Source organism: Elephantulus edwardii, unplaced genomic scaffold (genome assembly GCF_000299155.1).
Source record: "Elephantulus edwardii isolate Elephantulus edwardi_28Jun2011 unplaced genomic scaffold, EleEdw1.0 scaffold00209, whole genome shotgun sequence".
NCBI lineage: Eukaryota > Metazoa > Chordata > Mammalia > Macroscelidea > Macroscelididae > Elephantulus > Elephantulus edwardii.
The window spans coordinates 631,455-644,021 of record NW_006399959.1 but is presented as its reverse complement, the minus strand read 5'-3'; the positions used below and the strand labels follow the sequence as shown (position 1 = coordinate 644,021).

General features: G+C 44.5%; 1 protein-coding gene across 1 annotated transcript in view; it reads right to left on the bottom strand.

Annotated features, from left to right (window-relative positions):
- SEPT12 (septin 12) overlaps nt 1-12,567 on the bottom strand; it is a 44,794-nt gene that overhangs the window by 6,648 nt on the left and 25,579 nt on the right. The window contains exons 5-7 of the mRNA XM_006897471.1: nt 2,668-2,805; nt 2,434-2,551; nt 2,267-2,362 (exon numbers count right to left, since the gene is read on the bottom strand). Coding sequence (XP_006897533.1) covers nt 2,267-2,362; nt 2,434-2,551; nt 2,668-2,805 — 352 coding nt within the window. The remainder of the gene's footprint in view (nt 1-2,266; nt 2,363-2,433; nt 2,552-2,667; nt 2,806-12,567) is intronic.

Here is a 12,567-nt window from a genome sequence, read left to right as displayed (position 1 = left end):
CAATTGAGTGATGTTGATCATATTATTTGAGCTGGAAGACAATGCTCATGCTCCTTTCTCGAGGTTTCCCTTCCCCAATTTCATAAAGTACTGTCCTGTAAGGTTCCTGTCTGGCCTTTTGAGAGGCTCTAGCCAGTTTGATTCCGTTACTGTTCTTAAAAGAGCATGATGCTGAAGGCAGATGTCTCAGGCTGGGTTTTCTAGAGAATCAAATCTAGTGAGACATACAGAGAAGGTGAGATTTATGTTAAGGAAATGGTATGCAAGCTTGCAGAGGCTGGTGAATTCCAATTCCAAGGATCAAATGGGAGGGTAGAGAGTGTTCCTAAGTCAGGATGCTGCTGCAGATGATGAACTCAGTGTTGGAGGTACACAGAACTGGAGATGAAGAGGCAGATGTGGGATCCAAGAGAGCTTGGTCAGATTCCATGCAGCATGTATTCAGAGAGAGCCACACCCCAAAGGACTTCCATTCCACTGGGCATCACTGCTCAGCAGACCTCATGACGGAGAAGACAACCTTAGATCTCACCAAGGGATGACATCATAGCTTCCAAATTGACACAAAACCTTGACCATCAGAGCAGATATTCTTCATTAATTAAGACAAGCTGGAAAAGAAAACTACAGGGAATACTTTTTTGGATTATGATCATACAAAAGTGGCCTTTGGTGCCTGGTTTCTTGCACTTAACAGTACTTTGAGGTTCAGTAGTACTGTAGTATTTATGGTGGCGCTTCAACACCCTTTATGGGTGAATAGTACTGAATCAGATGTTGTGTTATGTGCCGTCGAGTCATTTGCGACTCATAGCGACCCTATGTACAACAGCCCTAAACCCTGCTCTATCCTGTGCCAATTGCATTGCCTCTGACACACCCATCTTGATTACCCCAGTCACTGAATCAATCCACCTCATAGAGGGTCTTCCCCTCCTGTGCTGTCCCTCCACCCTCCCAAGCATGATGTCCCTCTCCAAGGACCTGTCTCTCCGTACATGTCCAAAGTATGTCAGACGAAGCCCCAGAATCCTTGCCTCCAAGGAGTAGCCTGGTTTAACCCTCTCTAGGATGGATCTGTTTGTTTTCTTGGCAGTCCATGAAACATTCAGTACTCTTCTCCAGCACCACAGCTCAAAGGCGTCATTTCTCCTTCTATCCTCCCTAGTCATTGTCCAACTCTCTGATGCATAACAAGTTATTGCAAAGTAGACTATGTTTTGTTTCCCCAGCAGTTGATGGACATTGGAGCTGTTTTCACTAGGCTCTCACCTCAGTTATCTGGTGCTGATAAAACAAATTGCACAAGCAAGGAGCAGAAATGTAGTCTCCATTTAGAGGCTAGACATATGAATCCTGGGTACTTGTTCTAGGGAAGTCTGTTGACTCAGGGACAGTCCTTGTCTCCTTCTAACATTCATGGGTCCAGCCTTCCTTGAGCTCTCCTGGTGTCTGGCATCAATTGCTTGTGTCTGAGAAGTTCTTAGCTAAGGACCCTCCCTCCTGGCTCTACTACCACAGAGCTAATAGATTCTTCCTCTCTGCTAGTCACCTTCTCCTGTCATCTCTTGTAGGCTGAAGTGCTGCAGACCAGACTCCAAGGAAACTCTTCCATCTCAGCTGACAGGAGTCAGGGTGTTGCATCATGCATAAGTGGATGATGACATCACAGCACATCATGGGGGATGATTACATAGTCACCTAATTGCCGACAACATCATGGCATATCTGTCAATCTGCTGAGATTCATGGCTCACCCAGTTGACTTATGGCTTTTTTTTTTTTACTTATGTTTTAGAAGGGGCATCCAGTTCAATGCATCACCACAATTGAGAATAACACTGTCATAAAGGTCAATTTTTCCTTTTGATTTTGCTTGGAACTGTGCTATGTCACCTACAGCACTGTTCTCGGGTTGATCTCCAGTCATGGCTACTCTTCACTGGGTTTCCAAAGCTACACATGTTTGGAGAGGAGACTTCCCAGGTCTAGAACCACATGTCTTCTGACTAGCAAGCCAATATGTTGTGGGCTGTGCTACCCTGGCGCCTAGTAAATATAGGACTGGCAAACATTCTGACCCTCTCGGTGGGCTGTGGAAGGGAGCTATCTTACTCACCTGGAGCCTGTGGGTTGAGGTTCATACCTGCCAGAAATGTGTGGCCATCTCCCCAGGATGTAGAGCAAGGTGTAACTCCAAGTGCAGAGGATGCTTAGAAAGAAAACACCCTACTGGACCTTCCCCCGTCCACACCACAACCCATACCCGAATCTTGCTGTTGAGGATTTTATCATTGGGGTCTTCATCGAAGCGTTTCTGGGGGTACACATCTATGCAGTGGGTCTTCAAATTTTGCTGGATCTAGGGACACACACATAGGTAGACAGGAGGCTCCTCTGGTTGCTGAGCCCAGCCCCAAGCACCCAGCTCACCCTGCACTTAAAGGTGTTTCGCTCCTCCAGGGTCAGGCTGTCTGCCCGGGCGATGACAGGCACCACGTTGACTACCTGGCACAGTCGCTGCAGGAACTCAATGTCGAGGGGCCGCAGGCTGTCCACAGTGATGGTGGTGATGAAGGGCTGAATGAGAGCTGATGCCAGCCCCACGGCCCACATTGGAGCCTGCCTCTCTTTGTCCTCTCAGCCCACCTGGGCCCTGCTACTCACCAGTGACCAGTGGGCGGCACGAAGTACACACAGCAGTGCACCCGTGTGTCAGGGATATGGCGCTGGCGGGTAATGAGGATCTCCTCCTGCAGGTACCGCTCATATTGCTCATTGATGTAGCCCAGGATGGGCTCCCAGCTGGGGTGACAAGATAGACCCCTCAGAACCTTGAGGACCCATGCTGCTGCCCCTGGTCGTCCCCATGCTCCCCTCTCCTTGCAGCGGGCCCCTCCTCTGGGGCTCCTACCCAGTTACCATGGAATTGATTCCAATTCTGTGTGTCAGAGCAGAGCTGCACATCACAGGGGGTGTTTTTAATTTTTATTTAACAATTTCTTTTAATAGTGCTTTTTAAAAGGACCTACAGAATCCTTTTATATATAGTAAAGCCAACAGGGTGGGGGTTATGCTTTGCAAGCTTCTTAGTAGTAACCACACACCCTGAGAAAAGAAGTGTTTGGTCTCGGATCATAGTGTTGGGGGACATCCAGGTAAACTGGCCAAACATAAAAACAATAGCCTATGTCCACATCAGTGAGTGAGCACTTTAGGGCCTGCCCTAGTAACCCAAGTCTGTGCCTCTCTGGCAGTTTGCATTTAGCAGGGGCTCTGCAGGGGGAAAAAAGATGGATAGTCTCCTCCCATGTCTCAAAAAATCCTCCAGAGTGTAAGCTATGGGTTAATTCTGACTCGCTGGTAGTTAGAGTTTAATTGTTAGGTTGAAACTTGAATCCCAGGGATGAGTTTAGTTCCAGGTTCAAAGGGTTCTAAGGACAATAATCTTGGTTCACTTTAAACTGTTTTGTTGTTATTTGAATGAAAGTTTACAGAGCAAATCTTTTTTCCATTCAATAATTCACACATATTTTGTTTTGAGATATTGATTGTAATCACTACAATGTAACAGCACTCTTCCCACCTCGACCTTGTGTTTCTCATTTTCATTTGCCCTTTTTTTCTGCTGTAGGAGCTTTTCCCTTAGGTATATGCTGCCCTTTGATCTCATATGATTGTGCTAAGGACTGCATTTCTCCTTAGTATTACTGTTGTCCTTATATATGAGTTTAATAGATGTTTCTGTGTGTGTACTTCTCAATGCAAGCTTTCTCTTCTAAGTTTGTTTTGCTTAAAAAATCTGTTATTGTGCTCACTTCGGCAGCACATATAGTAAAATTGGAACGATACAGAGAAGATTAGCATGGCCCCTGCACAAGGATGATATGCAAATTCGTGAAGCGTTCCATATTTTTTAAATCTCTGTAGATGTGAAGATGGCGGCAGGGGCAGAGACAGCGTGGTGAGCTGCGGGAGCAGCGAACCACTTAAAGCAGGGCCATTATGGCCTTCCACAGACTTCGGCTTACTGATAATTGAACACTTAAACAGTTGATGACTGGCCCTCAGTGAAGATTGAGGCTCAACAACAGGAATTCAAGGATTCCCAAGGAGAAATGGGTGAGTCTCGTGGCTCCCAACCCCCCACCCCCTGCAGAGCCCATGCAGCGCTGGACAGCAGCTACAGCTCCATGAGGCTTCCACAGCCTGAACGAATGGATTCCCTCACCCAGGATGGATGCTGGGCACTGGCCCTCCTCAAGACTGGTACAGTGAAGCCACCACACTGCCACAAGGTGGTCTTGTACTGGAGAGAATTCTTGGAGCCAGGATGGCAGCTGTGGGGGAAGCGGGCGCCCTCGATGACCCTGGTGATTGGAAGCTATAATGCACTGAGCACACAGCAGCCAGCCCCCCACACAAGAGGGGCCGCGCACCCGCCAAGCGCCCGTGTAGGGGGGGGAGGCATGCCCGCGCTGGCGGGGCTGTGCACCTCCCGCAGGCCTCCCGCACTGGGGGTGGGGCGCCTGCGTAGGAGGTGGGGGATGGGATGCCCGCCATCTGCAGGTTTGGGTTTTCTTGGACAGGCCAAAGAAGATGATTACCTATGCATTGGAAAGGCCAAAGAGGATAATTACCTATGCATTGGAAAGGCCAAAGAGGACAATTACCTATGCACTGGACAGGCCAAAGAGGATGATTACCTATGTAATGGATTGCTGAAAGTCACTGTGAGTCTGATGACCTTAAACAGTGGCAGCATGCACAACAGGACACACATCCTAAATGCACCACATATTTTGTTCTGTTGAATGCTTCTGCCAAAAGATGGTTAGACCTGGGAGGAGTCTGTTCACAATTCTCAGGTTCCCTTTATCATATATAAAGGGGGAGGGAGGGCAGTGACACCTACTTTAAAATATAGTATGACCACTTAAAAGTGGCAGTGCTGGAATTGGAAACACTATCCCTGACCACAGAGTCCTCAGTCAGGCGAGGGGACCAGACTGGGGTAGGGGCAATTGGAGGGGGAGTATTCCAGCCAGCTCCTGGGGGGTGTTGCTCTACTCGGGATGGGCTGCCCTCGGCCCCCGGCTCGGGGTGAGCCATCGCGGCCCTCTGCCCAGGGTGGGCTGCCCTCGGCCCTCTGCCCGGGGCGAGCCGTCGCAACCCTCTGCCCGGGGCTGGCTGCCCTCAGCCCCCGGCTCGGGGCGAGCTGTCGCGTCCTTCAGGGTGAGCTCCTCAGTGCCCGGATTGTGCCATCTGACCCCTGGGTGGGGAAGGAGAAGTTAAAAAAAAAAGGAATTCCTAGGGTATCCAGAGAATGTTACCTAGGCCACCTTCTGCCACCATCCCCCCCAGTAAACCTGAAAGCAACACCCTCAAAGCCCTTCCATTTGTAACTCACAAGTTGGTTCTCTCTAGATTTGCTCCCTTTCCTATAGGTAACCTTAACTCTGAGTTTTACTCCAGAATTGACCCTGAACCCAGTGCCAGTGACAAAAAGGAAATACAACTGACAGCTAAGGAAGCAAAGGAGGATGGAGCCTCTGGGTTCATCCAGCCATCCCCACTGGACCCACCTGGGAAAACACTTTGCAGTCCAGAGGGGAGCAAATGACAGGAAAATATCTTCTAACAGAGCAAGAAGGCAAGCAGCTGTAACCCAAGACCACCAGTAAGGTGATAAAGTGTCCTCCCTTCCCCCCTTTACATCTACACCCCTGTTCAGCATGAAGAAGCCAGAGAGTCAGCATCCACTTCCCAAATCAATAAGACAGTTGGTTTAATTACTGTTGGAAAATGCTTGTCATTCCTCTGTAGCATCTGGTCCCCACTGGACCCTCATCATTTCCTTCATATGCTCCCCCCACCAACCAAACTGTGCAGCTCTGCAACTGCATCCTGGCTCATCCTCACCCTTCTGCCCCCAACCCTCCTCACCTCCTTGTGCCCCCAATATGTTTTTCCCAATTTATAAAAAAAATCTCTGTAGACGTTCATTGAAATGAAAAATAAATTTAAAAAAAAAGTCATATTGGGGAGGGGGAAGGGAGGGAGAGGGGATAAAATGTGCAACAATGAATGAATGAAAACCTAACTTTTCTGTAAACTTTTGTCAAAATGACAATTAAAATTAAAAAAATTATTAAAAAAAAATCTGTTATTGATGTGTGGTGTCACTGAGCACCACCAGCTATCAGTGCCATGGGAATAAGAAACTGGTATGGTGGTGACCAACCGCAAAAAAAAAATCTATTATTGAAAAATGTTTGTATATTATAGCAATACCAAAAATCCCACTACCGTCAAGTCCAATTCATAGTGCCCTTCCAGCAGGTTTCTGAGGTTGTAAATCTTTATGGGAGGAGACTATTTTCACCGGGTGGAGTAGCTGGTGGATTCAAACCACCAACGTTTTAATTTGCAGTTGGACACATTACACACTAGATTACCAAGGCTATAAATAGAATGCACTATGATAGCCAACCAGCCCCTGGGCTATGCTGTGACAGGAGCCAGATGTCACTCACGCCATGATAGCTAAGCATTTGCTTGTCTCTGGGGTTAGTTCTTAGGGATACTGTGCTTATTTGCTAGTTTGTCAAGTTAGAGGAGTAATTTTCATGTTGTTGCTTATTTTATAGCACTGGTGGCCTAGTGACAAGAAGCTGTGCTGCAACTCCAAAGACATGTGGTACAAAACTACCATCTCACTGCAGTCCCAGAGGTGCGTGGTTCAAATCCACCAGAACAATCTCCTCCTGTACCAGTCAGATCTGATTTGACAGTACACACACACAACAAAAAAAATAATAATAAAAAAATTAAAAGAAACAACAAAAAACTACCATCTGCTTGTGGGAGAAGAATGAATAGTCTCCTCTTGTGTGATTAACTGCCTCTGAAAACCTATTGGAGTGTCGGCTATGAGTCAATTCTGACTTGACGGTATACAACAACAACAGGATGTATATGCACCTTTGTTTATCATCTGCTCCACAATCAACACTTTTGGTACCAGCAACCAGAAAATTAAAAGAAGGACTGCACTGGGAAAGTCTGCTGTCAGAGACCTCTCCAAAGTATGGAAGAGCAACGATGTCAGTCTGGAGTTGCCTGATCCAGGCCATAGTTTTTGCAATTACTTGCTACACATCAGAAAGATGGACAATGACTAAGTATGATAGGAGAAACAATGCCTTTGAGCTGTGGTGCTGGAGAAGAGTATTGAACATACCACGGACTGATAGGAGAACAAACAAGTTCATCCTAGAGAGGGTGAGACCAGGCTGCTCCTCTGATGCAAGGATTCTGAAGCTTCATCTGACATACTTTGGACCTGTTGCAAGGTGGGACCAGTCCTTGGAGAGCGACATCATGCTTGGGAGGGAGAAGGGACAGGGCAAGAGAGGAAGACCCTCAATGAGATGTATTGGTTTAGTGACTGGGATAATGGGGGTAGGTGTGTCAGAGACAATAAGATTGGCACAGGATAGAGGTTTAGGTCTGTATTATGAGTTGCAGGTGACTTGACCAGACATAACAACAACATCAACAAATTAAGGGAACTGCATTTGTCTGTGTGTTTACTGTACTACAATAACTTGTGTGATACTGGAAGCTTTGCCACCAGTATTTAAAATATCAGCAGTGTCACCCATGGTGAACACGTTTCAGAGGAGCTTCCAAATTAAGACAGACTTAAAAGATGGATTGGCCATCTACTTTAGAAATAGCAGGCTTTTGAAAATGCAACGAATAAAGAACTGTTAGAGACAGCACTGATGGGAGAATCCTCAGATTGGAAGACACTAAAAAAAGTAGGAGAAACAGCTGAAAATATCCATTAAAAATGGAGCTAAATACTGTAAGAATTATGAATCTAGGAAAATTAAAAGTTGTACAAAATAAAATGAAATGAATAAAGGTGAGCTGAGGTGGACTGGCACCGGCCACTCTGAATCACACAATCATATGATCTACTATCCTGGGAATGAGAAGCTGAGCAATAATAGGTGTTGCATTTATAATTAAAAAAGACCATTTAAAAGAAAGAAAGAAAATTACCGTTTCAAGATCCACCATGAAGTACAAAGCTGTGGATAATAGGATACAATCCATGTGCATTCAAGATAGATCTGTTAGAAACTATTATTCAAATATGCACACCAGCAACTAAAGCCAAAGATGAGGAAATTGAGGATTTTTACAGTCTGAAATAAACCAATTGAAATAAGAAACAATAAAATTTGATTAATAATTATTGATTCAAATACAAAAGTTGGAAATAAAGAAATTAGAAATTTGTAGATGGAAATGAGGCTGTAAATCAAAGGATTAAACTTTGTACATCAATGACTTCTTGTTGTTGTTATGTGCCATTGAGTCGCCTGTGACTCATAGTGACCCTATGAATAACAGCCCTGAACCGTGCTCTGTCCTGAGACAGTTTTGTTGTTTCTGACACACCTACCCCCATTACCGCAGTCATGGAGTCATTCCATCTTATCAAGGATTTTCCTCTCTTGCGCTGTCTCTCTGCCCTCCCCAGCTTAACGTCCCTCTCCAAGGACTGGTCCCTTCTTGCAATATGGAGATGGAGCTTCAGAATCCTTGCCTCCAAGGAGCAGCCTGGTCTCACCCTCGCTAGGATGAACTTGTTTGTTCTCCTAGCAGTCCATGGTATAATTCAATACTCTTCTCCTGCACAACAGCTCAAAGGCATTAATTCTCCTTCTATCATCCCTAGTTGTTGTCTAGCTTTGTGATGCATAACAAGTAATTGCAAAGACCATGGCCTTGGTCAGGAAGGCACACCTTAGTCTCCAGACTGTCATCGTTGCTCTTCAGTACTTTGGAAAGGTTTCTGACAGCAGACTTTCTCAATGCAATTCATCTTTTGATTTCCTGGTTGCTGGTACCGAGAGTGTTGATTGTGGACCCAAGTAAACAGAAACTGTTAGCAATCCCTTCACCATCTATTGTGATGCTGCCAATGAGCCCAGTGGTGAGAATATTTGTTTTCTTGATGTTGAGCTTCAATCCATATTGAAGGCTGCAGACCTTAACTTTCTGCAGCAAATACTTCAGTTTTAGCAAGCAAGGTTGTGTCATCTGCATAACGCAAGTTGATGAGTCTTCTTCCCATCCTTAGCCACATTCCTCCTCATAGAGCTCAGCCTCCCAGATGATTTGTTCCACATATAGATTTAAAAGGTACAGAGATAGGACACATCCTGGCATATAACCTTCTTGCTATGAATTGTTTTAAAAAAAACCCAAACAAACACAAACAGCAACTATACAGAAGGACCTCACCTGATGGACTGCACAGGAATTCAACTGAGTACACTGTAGAAAGAATCATTGGTGAAGCTCAATATCAGCAGGCAAAACCAGGCCAGGTGCTGACTGAGGAACAGAACATAAATTACTCACATGCAAATTCAAACTGAAGCTAAGGAAAATTAAAGCAATTCCACAGGAACCAAAACATGACCTTGAGTCTATGCCACCTGAATTAAAAAACCATCTCAAGGGAGCTCTGGTGGCCTAGTGGCAAGACGCTGCACTGCAATCCCAGAGGAACATGGTTCGAATCCACCAGATGCTCTGCCGGAGAAGGAGGCGCAATATCCTCCTGTGCCAGTCAGATCTGATTTGACGGTACACGCACACAAAATAATAAAAAAATTAAAAAAAAAAACCAAAACCATCTCAAAAATAGAGTTGAGGCACTGAACACTAAAGATCACAGAGCGTCATTACAAAAACAGCAAAGAAAAAAATTACAAAAATGAATGTCAGAAGAGATTCTGAAAATTGCACTAGAACATAAGAGTCTAAAACAAAAATAAGATATGCTAAAGTAAAAGAATTGAACAGAAGATTTCAAAGGGGAACTCCAGAAGACAAAGCAGTGTTATTATGGAGAATCAAGAGGGAGGAACACACTATTTCTCAGGCTGAAAAAAACTGGAAAACTAATTCAAGGCTCAAGTTGTAATACTGAAGAATTCAATGGGCAAAATCCTGAGATATGTAGGAAGCATCAAAAGAAGATGGAAGGAATAAGCAGTCACTGTACCAAAAATATTTGCAGACATGGAACCATTTCAGGGAGTAGTGGATGCTCAAGAACATATGTACAGGTGATGAAGAAGTTGAAGTTCCCATCAACAAATGAATTGATAGAGAACTTCTGGTATATTTCCACAATGGAATACTATTCAGCATTGAAAAACAAGAAACTCATGAAATATTATGCAAAATGGTGACCCTGGAGGACATTAAGCTGAGTGAAATATCTCAGTCACAAAAGGACAAATATTGCACAGGGCCATCTGTTGTAAAATGAGACTAACATCGGGGTTGAGGGAAGACAGAGAAGGAGGGGAGGAATGATGTATACTGCATTGAATCAGAGGAGGAAGAGAACTGTTTAAAAGGGATATATGTTTGGGTTTTATTGTCATGACAGGAGTCCAGAATGAAGGCTGCATAGTGGAGTGGAGTTTGGGGGAGGGATTGCATAGCAATGAAAGAGTTTTTTACTTTTCAAGAAGAAGAGTGATTTGAGGGGGAGGGGATGGTCAAGGAGAAAAGTGCAACAATGAATGAATGGAAACCCTAAGTCTCTGTTCATTAAAATTAATTTTTTAAAAAAGAATTAAAAATAAAAAGTTGAAACTGCACTGAATATATTGGCAAAAAAAAAAAAGAGGCTCCAGGAATTGATGCAAAACCAATTGGCATGTTTCAAAAAGCAGATGCAGCCTTGGATATAGTCACCAGTCTTTGCCAAGAAATCTGGAAAATAACTATCTGGCTAACTGACCAGAAGAGATCCATATTTGTTCCCATTCTCAGAAAAAGTGATCCAACAGAATGTGAAATTTATCAAACAATAGCATTAATATCATATGCAAGCAAAGTCTCATTGAAGATTATTAAAAAATAGATAGAGCAATATATTGACACAGAACTGCCAAATACTCAGGTTGGATTTAGAAGAGGCCATGGCACTAGGAATATCATTGCTAATGTCAGATGGATCCGGGCTGAAAGCAAGAATACTAGAAGAATGTCTGTTTATGCTTTATTGACTATGCAGAGGCACTTGACTGTGTGGATCATAACAAACTATGGCTAACACTGAGGAGACTGGGAATCCTCAAAAATGTAATTGTACTCACGTGAGACCTATTCTTAGACCAAAATGTTATTGTCTAAACAGAACAAGGGAACCCTTGGTTTAAAGTCAAGAAAGAAGTATATCAAAGCTGTATCTTTTTCCATACTTGTTCAATCTCTGTGCTGAGCAAAACATTGAGAAACTGGACTTTATGATGAAAGATGGGGCAGATTGCTTCTTTAGAGTTTTGCAGTCTTGGAAACACTATTCTGTCCAACCAGGTTGCTGTGAGTTTTAATTGGCATGATGGCAGCAATGATACAATAGTTAAAGCACTCACTTGCTAACCAAAAGGTAGATGGTTTGAACCCATCAGTTACTTTGTGGGAGACATTGAGGCAGTCTGGCTCTGTAAAGGTTGTAGCTTTTGAAATCCTATGGGGAAATTCTTCTGTGTCCTACAGAGTCACTAGGAGTTGCAATCAATTCATCTGGTTTCCCCTATTCCTGCAATACAAGTAAGCCCTGACAAACCTAAACCAAACCCTCCGCTGCTGAATCCATTACAAGAGTTCATGAGGTTGAAAATCTTTACAGGAGTGTCATTCCTGTTCCTGTGAAGCAGCTGGGGGCTTCAGATGACCAATCAATCTTTTGGTTAACATGGCACCGCTAGGGCTCTTTATAATTCCTGACAAAGACCCCTTAACTCTCAGAAATGTCCTTTTTTGGTGGTAGATTCTGGGTTCACTTTCTGAACGATGAAAGAACCCTAGTGGGAGAGCACTTAAAGAATTCAGATGCTAACTAACAGATCAGCAGGTGGTTTGAACCCAGCAGTGGCTCGGTGGGAGAAACAAGAAGCCTGCTTTTTCACAATGATTCACAGCTTCCACTCACTCCACTCCCTGTGGCCTTGGGTACTCTCTGTGTCTTGGACTCAGCAGTGTAGTTTGTGGATATGATGGATTGATTTCTGTTTTCTGTTCCATCACCACCATGACAAGGGAGGCTACATGCAGGTGAAGATGCTGATCTACTTGATGCTGATTGCTCTATCTTCTGTGTCTGCACCAAGCTTGGCACATAGTAGGTGCTCAGAAAAGCACTGTACAAGTGTGAGAGCTTTGCCTCCTGAATCAGGCCCCACACCCCAGATTATAGCCCTTTGAACTGGGAATCAGACTCACCCTGGGGCACAAACTGCAGCCCAAAACAGACAGTACTATAAGAATAGCTACCAGGGTTGGCTGGTATGTCCACTTGCTGCATAGAGGTAACTCGTGGCTGCTGTGAAGCTGAACACTGTGGCATTGATGTGCCAAATGCGACAATGGTTACCCATGGTGGACAGTGTTTGGTGGAGCTCCCCGATTAAAACAAGCTTGGAAGCAGGAGTGGCATCCACTTCCGTAATAGCTTGCCTC